The following is a 12,996-nucleotide window of genomic DNA, read 5'->3' as shown; positions in this document are numbered from 1 at the left end:
AAACCCGAATTCTATGCTGCAGAGTCGCTCGCAGCTCACGCACCTCTGACAGCAGTGTGCAGAAGCAGGCGTGACGATGAACTAACGAAAGGTCCCGTCTTTGAGAACAGCCCGACCTCTTAGTTTCGGTTTTACTTTTCTGATCATAAAGCATTAATAAAAACGCAAGAAATAGTCATTGCACGCCACTTTCATCTCAACGCAGACACCCGTTGCCCAGCCTTTCACCAAATAAATTTACCAAGATGCAAGAAGTTCTTGGCAGTTTTTTTGGGGGTCTTTCGATAATTTGAACTTTCGGATAAGTCAAACATTTTTTTCTGGTCTCTTGAAGTTCAAATTAATAAGCTTTTAATGTATCACAAAATGAAAAAAATAAGAACTAGGAATAAACAAAAGCGAAATGTGATTGAGCTGTTCCCAGCCAGGCAGGCAACAAGTAAAATAATGGCACACCCTTCAGGGCACCAAACGCATGGATAATATGCCTGTTCTGCAAGCTGGTGGATGTGGGAATTATCAGCTAGAACACACGGAGACGTTAATGCCGGTTACCCAAACAAAGTCCTTCACAAAGCTATTAACGTCCACAACAGAAGTGATGCATAGCTTAGCTGACCTGGTGGCTTCTTGGTGACAGGGGACTTCTTGGGCGCAAGCTTTTTGCGGGAGGCTCTCATGGGGGCAAACTCTTCGTCGTCATCACTACCGCCACTGTCCTCGTCAGAGTCGTCACCCGAAGGGTCGCCCTCTTCCTCAGAGCTGTCTTCCTGTTCAGGCTCATAGTCTTCCTCCTCGTCCCCTGCGGAGTTCAGCATGCAAGGTGTTAACACTCACGACGTTTCCAGAATCCTGCTGCTGCACTGGCCTGCTACATACAAGCTTATCTGAATGCTGTTTTGGTAACAAAATCTTATCCATTCTTTTTTTTTAGTGCTGAATTCCACTTTCACTGCCATCCAGACATGCTTGTGCACAAAAAAATTCAGGGAGGCACTTTGTTGACCTGAAGTGCGGTGAGACGAAAGCCTTAAGCGCGGTGTTGCTGCTTGTGTCACTGATGTGTGGTTAAGACGTTAAGCTTCGCCTCTAAAAGTGGAACGCGACAGCTTCTTGCAACGCTGCCAGGGAGTCCACAGAAGGCCATCGCCCATTCGGCTCTATGCCTTGCTCGTTGGTAAATTGGTTTTTGAAGAAAGGAAATGTATCTCTCTGGCATATCTGTGAACCTTGCCTTAACAAGAAGGGAGGAAGATGGGAGTGAACGAAGACACCCTATTCACCAGACGTGCCTTTGTTCATTCCAAACCACCAGCGTGCTCCTCTCGCACTCCAGAGACCCTGGTTCAATTCCCCAACTCGATCAATTTCCTACTCGGTTTAATTTATTTATCTGGTCTGACCAGAAAGGTTAATTAGGCTAACTGCTTAACTATTATTACTCAATTAGTAATTAATTACCATGCAATTATCATTAAGTATCGATTAAGTAATGATTGGCATATGCCCATATAAGGCACGCAACTGAAATGCGGACACACCTGCCGACACTGGTTCTAACGACAGTATGAGGCATTAAATTAGGATTTCAGCTTAAAATACTTGACAAAAAAACAGGACAGACACACGAAATGCACAGGTCTCACAACTCGGACCAAGATTTTCTACCCACCAGTAGGTGAGGAAGAAACAGTTCTGTCACGACATTACTGAGCCAACAATGCCGTAAAACTGGAGCAGATTCTCTTCTACGGAACCATTAGTGGGCTCTGAGTGAGATATGGCAAGAAATGCAGGAAAGCTAGCCTACCGTGTGGCGCAGACTCGTCCGCATCCTTGGATGGCTCGGACCGCACCACCACCTCCCCGGCCAGTTCGAGGTGGTCGGGAAAGGTGGCCATGTTGTTCTGCTCGGCTGCGGTCTCCCCAGGATTGCGTTCAGGGCCTGGGCAAGTGGGTTACCACAACAATGTCACGGCATTCAGAACACAACAAGCACAACCAAAAAGAGGAAAATGACTTGAAAGAGAAAAACAAGACCATGTGCCTCATATTTGCAGTACGGTGTGAGCACTCGTGAACATACGTGCTGCCTCACCATCAAACGGATATTACTTAACCATACTACCCCCAGTGTTTCCACCACTGCCACTGATAAATATGGTCACCCAAGTGCCCCGTTCTGCACCTGGTACCTCTAAGAAGATGGCAGGAGCCTTCACTCAGTTAATGCATCTAATGCAGCAACTTCTTTTCACGAAAGACAATCTGTGTTCAGAACTTCTATATTTTGTGCTGCCTCCCATTACACATCTCTGCATTACACGACGGCTGTCTGGGACTGCCATGTGCATACATTCTGAGATAGTGAACAAGTGAACAGTGAACAAGTGATTCCATGTTTAGAATCCTGCGATTTCCTCTGATTCCCCCGAAGCAGTTCACAATGGTGTGTGAAAAAAATTTCATGCTTAACAACATCACTTCCTAACCAGGACATCAAAATTGTACATTGTAAGGTGTAGCAAGATAATCTGAGCACAGCTGTAACTACTTGTCATAGGTTAAAATCTTGGCACAGGAAACGATGCATCCACAATAATTTCTATAGTTATCATGCTAAGCACTTCAATGCCCAGTTTTTTCCGAATTTCAGACACTTTTTCTGCAAAAAAAAAAAAATCTGCTGGTAGTTTCAGCTAAGTCAGTTTACCTGAACTGGGCAGACCTAGATGGTGAAACCAAGAGCTGTGCACAACTGCTTACATACATTTTAGAGCAGAAACTGATCAAGTATAACACAGTGTTTCACAATGCAAAGTTTTAAAGCCAGTCTGAAGCACTAAATGGGTGCATACTTTGTTGACCTGGCTAGCCTAATGTGAAATTTGATGCCTTTAGAAGCCCTACTATCAGACAAACAAGCACAGTGGTGCAGCAATCCATCAGCACTCAGAATCATTATGCAACACAGAGCCCCTTGCTTTTCAGCAGTACTAAATTCATCCCAATACTATCTAGACCCAAGGAAGCTGTACAGAGAATGGCCTCAACGACTCATTGAGGGAGAATAGCACATTGGTCGATTCGTAAGTGGGGGGAGACTTTCTTGCCAAACATTGCAAGCGTTGCGGGTGCAAGCCAGCTTTTGATGCCATGTGTGCGCTAGGCAGGGGAGGCACGAGGCTACAGCATGAGATATGCGAGGCCTTCCACATTCGAAAGGAAGGTGAGAAGTGTGTTAGCAAATCATATTTGGCCTTGTCGCAAAAAGAAGTGTCATATCTTGAAAGAAGTCTGTCACATGTGTCATGTGTAGTTTTTCTGGGGTTTTTCTGGTGTTGTATGCGCATCTCCCACCTCATGTGTAAATATGTTTGTTCTGTCGAATTAAAAATTCAGTTGATGTTTAGCGCTCGTCCTGTCTCATTCTTTTCTTTGTCCACGTCTTAAGCGCTAGTCTTACACTTATCATGAATCACAACTAACTAGCCCAGATCTCTGCTTTGACTGTGCAGAAAACTTTGGTTAGTTCTAAATTATGCTTTCGAGCGAAAGCTCTAGTTCATGACCAAAGCTGCAAAAGGCGGGCCATCACTGAAGCTTTGACCTCAACCTTGAACTTGGATGGACGGACGGACGGACGGACGGACAGGCAGATGATTTCCCGCAACTGGGATTCAAACCCGTGGCGGCGTGAACAGACCAGCTTTGCCGGCCACTGCAAGAGAGCACAATGCTATCGCCGCAGCTGATCAGGCAGTATAACAGATAAAAAAATAGTGTTCATTCAGTGCCCCTGTTATGACTGTTTCCATCATGACACTTTGTCTTACTCTCACTTCAGCGTGGACTATGTACTGTATAAACCTGACCTGCTGTTGAATGAGCATGCAAAAAATAAAAAAAAAAAACCCTTGGGGGGGGGGGGACACTGAATGCACATTGACAGTGGAATGCGACAGTATTAGAGATCCCAACTGTTGCTACTTTGGCATTCCTGTGTCATTTTTTTATGCATTTTGGAGTTGCTCAAGGTAAGCACAAAATTTATCCGCTTCAGAAAAAAGTTTTACGCGCAATATGTAACCGGAGTTTTTTGCCCACACAGCCAAGCTTTTGAATCAGCATAACGTAGTCAAAACATCTGATCTTTACCACTTAAGACTGCTTGAAACATACAGAACTAACCTAGTTAACAATACCATCCACCTCTGCCACTTTTTTTTTTTTTATTCGAGCTGTTTGCCATACTAACACTCACCATTTTCACAACAGACACCCTGAACGCTGGTATGTTGAAACATGCCGTACTACATATGGCACACAAAGTATCCAAAACACACTGCCACATGTTTTGAGCACACTTAATGTTGTTTATGTGAGCATTGCTGAAACTTCGCGCAAATCACTTTTAAAACTGATCACACTCCTGTAACTACATTGAAGCTGCTCTATTACTGATGTTTTTTTTTTTCTCCTTTGTTTTCGGGTATATGTCTCTTCATTTTTTTTTCTGCATTACTGTTTGCTGCTCCACACTGTAGGAGTGACCGACTTGTCTTGATCTGTGTACGTTTTGTATCAGAGTACTTATTTTCCTGCACTGCTGTCTGCAGCCACACACTGTAGGGGTCGATGGACTCGTCAAACTGTTCTCGCAGCTTTTATCCTCGGCCCTCCCCGAATCACACTGGGAAAATAAACACAATTCAATTTAATTCAAACTCGTCAGCACTCAACTGTTCCTCTTTGATCACACAGCTGGATCAGCAGATGAGGTCACATGACCTCTCAATCTCCGGTGGGGGGGGGTGCTGGTAGCCACCTGCCACTGTGGATGGATGGATGGAAAAAACTTTATTGTAAATAAATTGGTGTTCGTGACCCTTACAGGTCACTGGGCACCGTGGTTGATCCTTGGTCCAGGATGCCGCACTTGACTGCTGCCGTCGTGGCTGTGAGCATATCGCGATGATGTCAAAGGTCACATGACCTCTCTCAACCAATCAGATAATTTCGTCTTGGATATCAGAGGGTTTCTGGTGTGATCACAACACTAATGCTATCGCATTAAAAGATGTTAACATGAAAAGGCAACCAGTTCCCAGCTGCTCACCTCCAGCTTCCCGAGCATCTGCGGGCGGAGACGACCCATTCTGAGAGATACGCAGTGCCGCTTCTAGGTCCCGCTGGAACAGTTTGTCATCCAGGGATGCCCTCCTGCAATTGAAGAGGGGGGGGGGGGGGGGGTCAGCGGCATGCCCTTGACAGCACAGAAGCCAAAGATGGTGACAAGCACAGCCTTGTTAAGCAAACAGTGTGAAAAGAAATCAAGCTGTGGTCCATCCACCTTCCCTGTCCTCCAAGAAGGAGGTGGGCCAGGGCTCTTTCAGGCAATGCACAAATGGTCAGTCGCCCTAACCTTTGTTATGCGAGTCACAGAAGCCTTTGCACTACTCTAGCAGTGGCATGACTGGATATTAAGGCGAAAGCCTTTAAGCGCTCATACTCGTAGCCATGACTCCGTCTGTCCGTTACATCTGAAGTGAAAGTCGTAAGTAGTCATTACTAGTCAATAGTCAGGACTAACTAGTCATTAACCAATCATGACTAGTTAGTCATCAACTAATTAGTCATGGCTAACTAATCATTAGCAAGTCATAGCCCCTTAAACACAAACCAATCATGACTAGTTAGTCATTAAACCATTCATGACTAGTAATCATCAATTAGTCATGACTAGCTAGTCATTAACCAGTCATGACTAGCCAGTCACAATTAGCTAGTCATTAACAAGTCATGACTAGTTAGTCATAAACTAATTAGTCATGACCAACTAGTCACTAACCAGTCATGACTATTTAGACATTCACCAATTGTGACTCGTTAGACTTTAGCCAATCATGACTAGTTAGTCATGACTAGCCAATCCAAGTCGCCCCATAGTCCCCTCGTGTGCCTACGACCGTGGTCTCGTCGGTGGCAAGGCGCACTTTAGATTATCAAAGTGCCCCCTGAATTTTTTAAGCATGAAATGCTTTTAGCTGCCGTCGTCGGCAGTGTGGTGACGTCATGCCAGGACCGAGAGCCGACATCCGGGCACTGAATTCCACTCATCCGGGCACTCAAACGAGAACATCCGGGCACCGTACGAGATTTAACGAGACTCTACAAGAGAGGGCCGTGGGGGGCCGCTTCCGCGCCGTCCCCAAGGATGGCACTGCGGTCCCACACTCGCGCATGTAAAAGACCGGCCACTGGGCCTTCAGCTCATGACGTTTGCCCCTTTGGCGGGCAGATGTATACACGATCGCGGAGTATTAGAACGCGCTGCTTATACATTCTTCTGCATCGTCCTGCATTTCAATGCCGCCACCGTCACAGCTGTTTAAGCCGAGCAACAGAGCCTGATGAAGGGGAGGGAGGAAGTGTCTTGCGGAAAGCGATCGCTTTGCGAGTGATACGCCACAGCAGAAGACTGCTCGCCGCTGCCGGCAACGCCATGATTATGCGGCTGCTCCCGAAAGCGACAAGGCTGGCACGGTTCGCGGCTGCCTACCTAAGCCCGCACTATTGCAGGCGATCGCTTCGATGCAACAAGAAGAGTGTGGTGAACACTAGGCCCATTTCAAGATTTTGACTAGTACCATCTACAAGCAATGTGTTATGCCCGTAAACATTTCATGCTTACTCTACTCTCGATTACGGGAGAGGCAGATTTTTTGCACTGAGCTCATGTCATGAAAGCTTGTGCTTCGTGGAATCAGCAGTACCCTTCACTCTAAACATGAATATGCCTATATGGGAGTAAAAAGAGAGTACACTGCCCTTCAGTGCACACCCTTTTGTGAAAGGGAGTGCACTAAAGGACAGCTCGCTTCCTTTTTACTCCATTCTGTTTAGTGCGTCTAGTATTGCACGGAGCATTTCCGGAAAATTCAGGTTACTTGTGGCTTATTGTTGTGGCCCAAGCCTAGTTCTGTGCAATGCGCAGAAGACATTCAATTAAGTTTGAGACACGTTTCTATGCACTCGAGTAAGAGTGAAGCTTATTGCATTTGTTTTCCAGTTTTTCAGCATCAGTCTGTTACTTGCAAAGTTACCAACATACATACGAGCGCAAGGAGAACATAAGGTGTTCAAGCCGTTTTACAATGACACCTTGCATCTCGTGGCAAAGTTAAATCTCCAAAGTGGCACACTGAGCAAGAAGCATCAACTTTTAAAACTTGGTAGGAATTGCTGTGCACTGGGGGAGATCCTTTCACTCTCTCAAGTTTTCTTTTTCCTTCAAATTTTCCAATTTTCCTTCATGCACATGATGGTCGACATTGGCAGCATTTCCATATCTATCATTGTAATTTAAAGGCACCAAAAATTACAATGACGAATTACTAACTAGCTCAACAAGAAGTTCTCTTTCCATATCTGTGATGGCCTCCCAGGCATGAACATACTTTTTACTGAAAACATATCTTCAAAGTTGAAGCTACTGTAACGACGAAGAAGTTCCTGTTCAAGCGAAGACGACGACGAACTTCTTACCGTTGTGTTGAGCGGCATTGCCATCGCTTTGTGTGTGTGCTCGTGGTGCTCGACCTCTGTGTCTACGAGGCCTGTGTCTCTGTGTCTACCGCCGGCGCACAGTACTCTAACCATCCCAGTACCCATCTTACATTTGGTGGAGGTACGGGGTATAAATCTCCATCGTGGAGCTGCGTAACCGCACTCTTCCCACTCTTGAAATGCCAGAAGACGCCCAAACCCAATCTATGCAAACGGGACCAGCTCTCATCTGCGCCGGCTCCCTTCGCCAGCGAGATCCGGCAATCTTCAGCGGAGCCGATGAGAATGACGTGGAAGACTGGCTCGCGTCATACGAACGGGTGAGCCTGTACAATAGATGGGACGACGATACGAAGCTGAACAACGTAATTTTTTATCTAACGGGGGTCGCTAACCTCTGGTATCGGAACCATGAGGGAGACATCCGAACATGGGCGGCCTTCAAAACGAAGCTTGCCGGAGTCTTTGGTCTCCCCACCGTCCGTAAACTTCGGGCTGAACAGCGTTTGCGTGAACGCTCGCAGCACGTCGGCGAAAGCTTCACCAGCTATATAGAAGAAGTCATTGACTTATGCAAACGTGTCAATGTGAACATGTCCGAAGCCGACAAGATAAAACACATCTTGAAAGGTATCGACGATGATGCCTTTCAGATGCTACTGGCCCGCGACTTGCGCACCGTTAAGGATGTGTTCACGCTCTGCCAGAGCTTCGAGGAACTGCGCAAACAGCGATTACTGACTCGGAAACACCAAGCCCAGGTTGAATCGCTTTCTGGACTGGCGCCTGCAGCTGACAACACCTCTATGCTGCAGCAAATCAAAGATTTCGTCCGTGAAGAGGTAGCTCGGCAACTTTCTCTTCTGCCTAGCCCTCAACAGGCGCCGCCTCATTTGGCCCCGGCTCTTCGACAGGCCATACAACACCAGGTTACTGAGGCGCTTCCATCTTTCCATCCTCCGCCACCTGTCACCGCACCCTTGATTTACGCCGATGCTGCTCCAAGGTCTGTCACCAGTCCCATGCCTTGCGCCGACGTCGCCCCAAGACCTGTAGCCGGTCCTCGGACTTACGCCGACGTTCTAGTACAGCCCCCCCCGTCGTCCTATCCTACAATGTACGTGCCTGTGCAAGCGTCTTCACCTTCCCTGCGACCAGCTCGAAGAGCAAGCAATCCGTGGCGCAGCTTCTTAACCTCCTTCACCAGTTCCGCTCCTCCTTCGACTGTCATCGGAGTTCCTTGGGCCAAACTTCAACGGTCACCCATCGTATCGACACCGGCAACCACGCACCAGTGCGGCAGCGCCCCTATCGTGTATCTGCCACCGAGCGCCATGCTATCGAAGAGCAAGTTGATAAAATGCTCCAAGACGGCGTAATCCAGCCCTCCAGTAGCCCTTGGGCTTCGCCTGTTGTGCTGGTCAAGAAGAAAGACGGCTCCATCCGATTTTGTGTCGACTACCGCCGCCTTAATAAGATTACGTGGAAGGATGTCTACCCTTTTCCGCGCATCGATGACGCTTTGGACTGTTTGCAAGGGGCCGAACTATTTTCTTCCCTCGATCTTCGTTCCGGATATTGGCAGGTCCCCATGGAAGTGGCCGATCGCCCCAAAACCGCTTTTGTAACCCCCGACGGCTTATACGAATTTACAGTTATGCCTTTCGGCCTTTGTAATGCGCCTGCAACATTTGAGTGGATGATGGACACAATTTTGCGGGGATTAAAATGGAAGGTATGCCTCTGCTACCTCGACGACATCGTCGTCTTTTCTGCGGACTTTGACACCCACCTCCATCGCCTGAGGCACGTCTTGAACTGCCTTTCTGAGGCCGGTTTGCAGCTAAACTTGAAGAAATGCCGTTTTGCCGCTCGTAAACTCACTATCTTAGGGCACGTTGTCTCCAAGGAAGGCGTTTCTCCAGACCCAGCCAAACTTCGTGCGGTCGCTGCTTTTCCCAAGCCTACATCTGTCAAAGAACTGCGCAGCTTCCTTGGCCTGTGTTCCTACTTTCGTAGGTTTATTCGCAACTTTGCATCGATTGCTGCCCCTTTAACACAACTCGTATCCAGCAGCTCCGACTTTTCACAGTGGTCACCCGCATGCGACAACGCGTTTTATACCTTACGCCGCATCCTCACCGCACCACCTATCCTGCACCATTTCGACCCGACGGCCCCTACCGAGGTCCACACCGACACCAGTGGTGTTGGCCTCGGGGCTGTACTCGCGCAGCGCAAACCTGGCTTTGCTGAGTACGTTGTCGCCTATGCAAGCCGCACCCTGACGAAGGCAGAGTCCAATTACTCAGTAACGGAAAAAGAGTGTTTGGCTATCGTTTGGGCTCTTACCAAATTCCGCCCTTATCTCTATGGTCGTCCCTTTGACGTCGTGACGGACCACCATGGGCTTTGCTGGTTATCCTCACTGAAAGACCCCTCCGGCCGCCTCGCAAGATGGGCTCTTCGTCTGCAGGAATACGACGCCCGCGTAGTTTATCGCTCCGGACGCAAGCACCAAGATGCCAACGCCCTTTCTCGCTGCCCCCTTCCGGTTGAGCTCGCCGGCCTCTCAACACTCGAAGACTCCCCTCCGTTGCTTCACATCGACGACATGCCTTCAGCGCAGCGCATGGACCCTTGGATTGCGTCTCTGCTTGATTTCCTCTCTAACCCTACGGCGGCTTCTCCATCACGCGCTCTCCGTCGCCAAGCTTCTCACTTCGCCATTCGTGACAATCTCCTTTACCGCCGCAACTACAGCGCAGATGGTCGCAAGTGGTTACTAGTTGTTCCTCGCCATCTCCGCTCGCAAGTCTGTGATTATTTCCACGCTGACCCACAATGCGGACACGCAGGAGTCTTCAAAACATACAATCGGATCCGGCTGCGTTACTACTGGCGCGGAATGTATAACTTTATCCTTAAGCACATCCGCTCATGCCTGCCCTGCCAACGTCGCAAGCCCCCTGCTCACCGTTCTGCAGGCGAGTTGCAGCCGCTACCTTGCCCACCGCACCCATTCGACTGCGTAGGCATTGATTTGTATGGACCTCTTCCCTACACTGCAGCCGGTAACCGTTGGGCTATCGTCGCCGTTGACCACTTGACGAGGTATGCAGAAACCGCCGCCCTTCCATCCGCCTCAGCGTCTGACGTAGCCTCCTTCATTTTGCGACGGTTCATTCTTCGCCACGGCGCACCGCGCGAACTGCTGAGTGACAGAGGCCGCGTTTTCTTATCGGAAGTTGTCAAAGCCTTGCTCCGCCAGTGCAACATCATTCACCGAACAAGCTCTGCCTATCACCCGCAAACTAACGGCCTTACAGAAAGATTTAACCGTACCCTCGGTGATATGCTCTCTATATACGTCTCATCAGACCATTCCAATTGGGATCTCGTCCTTCCGTATGTGACGTACGCCTACAACACCGCAACGCAGTCGACTACCGGCTTCTCACCGTTCTATCTTCTTTACGGCCGTCATCCTTCTGCTCCACTCGATACCATTCTCCCATACCAGCCTGACGCATCTGAGTGTACTCCTATTTCGCAAGCTGCACGACACGCAGAAGAGTGTCGCCAAATCGCCCGTTCTCTCACAACTGAGGCCCAATACCGTCGGAAATCCCGCCACGACAGCCATCACACGTCCCCGCACTTTTCTTCTGGTAGCCTCGTGTGGCTCTGGATTCCATCCAGTACTCCGGGCCTCTCCTCGAAACTTCTTTCAAAGTTTCACGGCCCCTACCGAGTTGTGGAACGCACCTCGCCTGTTAATTACGTGGTGGAACCGCTGATGCCGTCTCCTGATCTTCGCCGGCGCGGACGCGAGACTGTTCACGTCCAGCGCCTCAAGCCGTATTATGACCCGGCCGTCCCACCTACGCCGTAAGTCGCCAGGATGGCTCCTCTTCTCCCCGGGGGGCAGTTGTAACGACGAAGAAGTTCCTGTTCAAGCGAAGACGACGACGAACTTCTTACCGTTGTGTTGAGCGGCATTGCCATCGCTTTGTGTGTGTGCTCGTGGTGCTCGACCTCTGTGTCTACGAGGCCTGTGTCTCTGTGTCTACCGCCGGCGCACAGTACTCTAACCATCCCAGTACCCATCTTACACTACCAAATTAATGCGCAACCGAACATGAGTGGAACTTGAGCACGAAACAGAGGTATGGCCACTAAGCCTTGAGACCACTAAGCCATATATGAGACCCCTAAGCACAATCCCTAAGCATGAGCATGGCCAATAAGCACTAAGCATAGTCATTAAGCATGAGGTTCAGGGACTTTCTTTCAATAAGTACTGCATTACCTGCAGATGCGGTTAACGGTCGTGGAATGAGCTACACTAAATCTTCTTAAAGTGTTATCCTACAGCTAGAATCACATAATCTTGCAACAACCGGACTGAATGCAGCGATGCTGCCACCATCCAGGCCAGTCTTATTTTCTAAAGTTTCGATTTCAGCGTCACATCTGTATGTCTTTGTACGCGTCGTGCGTTATTATTGCTCAACACGATGCTATCTGCGAGGCGGAGAAGCTACAATGCAAAACTGAATATGCATGCCGCGGAACATGCACTGGAGAACGGGAACCACACAGCAGGGAAACGGTTCGACGTGAGTGGAAAAAATGATCCATGACTCCGCCTCTTTTTGATAGGGCAACTAAGCGAACCCCAAAATCGCCGCCCACTGAAAACTCCGCAATAGTGTGCAGTTTCCGCATTTTAGCCAAGCAAAGACGTGGAAGCCGAGACCGGCGCTGTTTGTGAATTTTTTTGCCATGCAGAATTTTCAGCATACTCTCCACTCCATGGGATGACTAGAGTAAATGCCTGTGTGCTGCAGGCCTATTTCGCTTCTTTGTTGTCATTACGTGGTGTGACAACGTGCCCGGACAGCATGATGTGCAGCATGCATACGTTCACGAGGGATAACAGGCGGCGTTCTAGAATTTTGTTCTTAAGTAACTATGGAGTTTGGGCACAGGCTTGGCACAGATTACTAGTATTTTTTCATAATGTGGCAGCATGTAGCAGGCTTTGCCTTTTGGCGCAGTTTGGCGCAATTGGCACAGCAATCACATCACTGCATATGCGCTCACCGTGTTTATTTCGGAGAATGTTGGCAGCGTCATCGACGCAAATATACAAAACACACGGATTCCGCTTACTAAGGGCTATCCAGTGAAACAGGGAGGATCTGCACCCCGTAGTTCATCTTTCTCGTCACACATTGAGAGAAGAAACCAGACTCATGCCTGTGCATTTTCAGCGGTTACCTGTGCCACCTCGGATTCACTGCAGTTCTTGGTCGCTGGAATGATATTCGGGCGCAGCATCGGTGCAATTTCGCCAAAAAATCATCGCTTTGTAGCGGCATGTAGCAGGTTTAATGAAATGACACAGGATGGCACAATTGG

The 12,996-nt window shown here is 48.7% G+C and overlaps 1 protein-coding gene across 3 annotated transcripts in view; it reads right to left on the bottom strand.

The window, feature by feature from the left end:
- LOC149370234 (uncharacterized) overlaps nt 1–12,996 on the bottom strand; it is a 36,277-nt gene that overhangs the window by 8,031 nt on the left and 15,250 nt on the right. For all 3 annotated transcript variants that reach the window (XM_089560642.1, XM_089560651.1, XM_089560632.1), the window contains 3 exons: nt 5,120–5,223; nt 1,811–1,945; nt 620–802 (listed from right to left, as the gene is read on the bottom strand). In XM_089560642.1, the coding sequence (XP_089416768.1) occupies nt 620–802; nt 1,811–1,945; nt 5,120–5,223 (422 nt within the window). The remainder of the gene's footprint in view (nt 1–619; nt 803–1,810; nt 1,946–5,119; nt 5,224–12,996) is intronic.

This window comes from Amblyomma mixtum, chromosome 1 (genome assembly GCF_055824585.1).
Source record: "Amblyomma mixtum isolate Tamu chromosome 1, ASM5582458v1, whole genome shotgun sequence".
Lineage (NCBI taxonomy): Eukaryota > Metazoa > Arthropoda > Arachnida > Ixodida > Ixodidae > Amblyomma > Amblyomma mixtum.
This window is presented reverse-complemented; position numbering and strand designations above follow the sequence as displayed.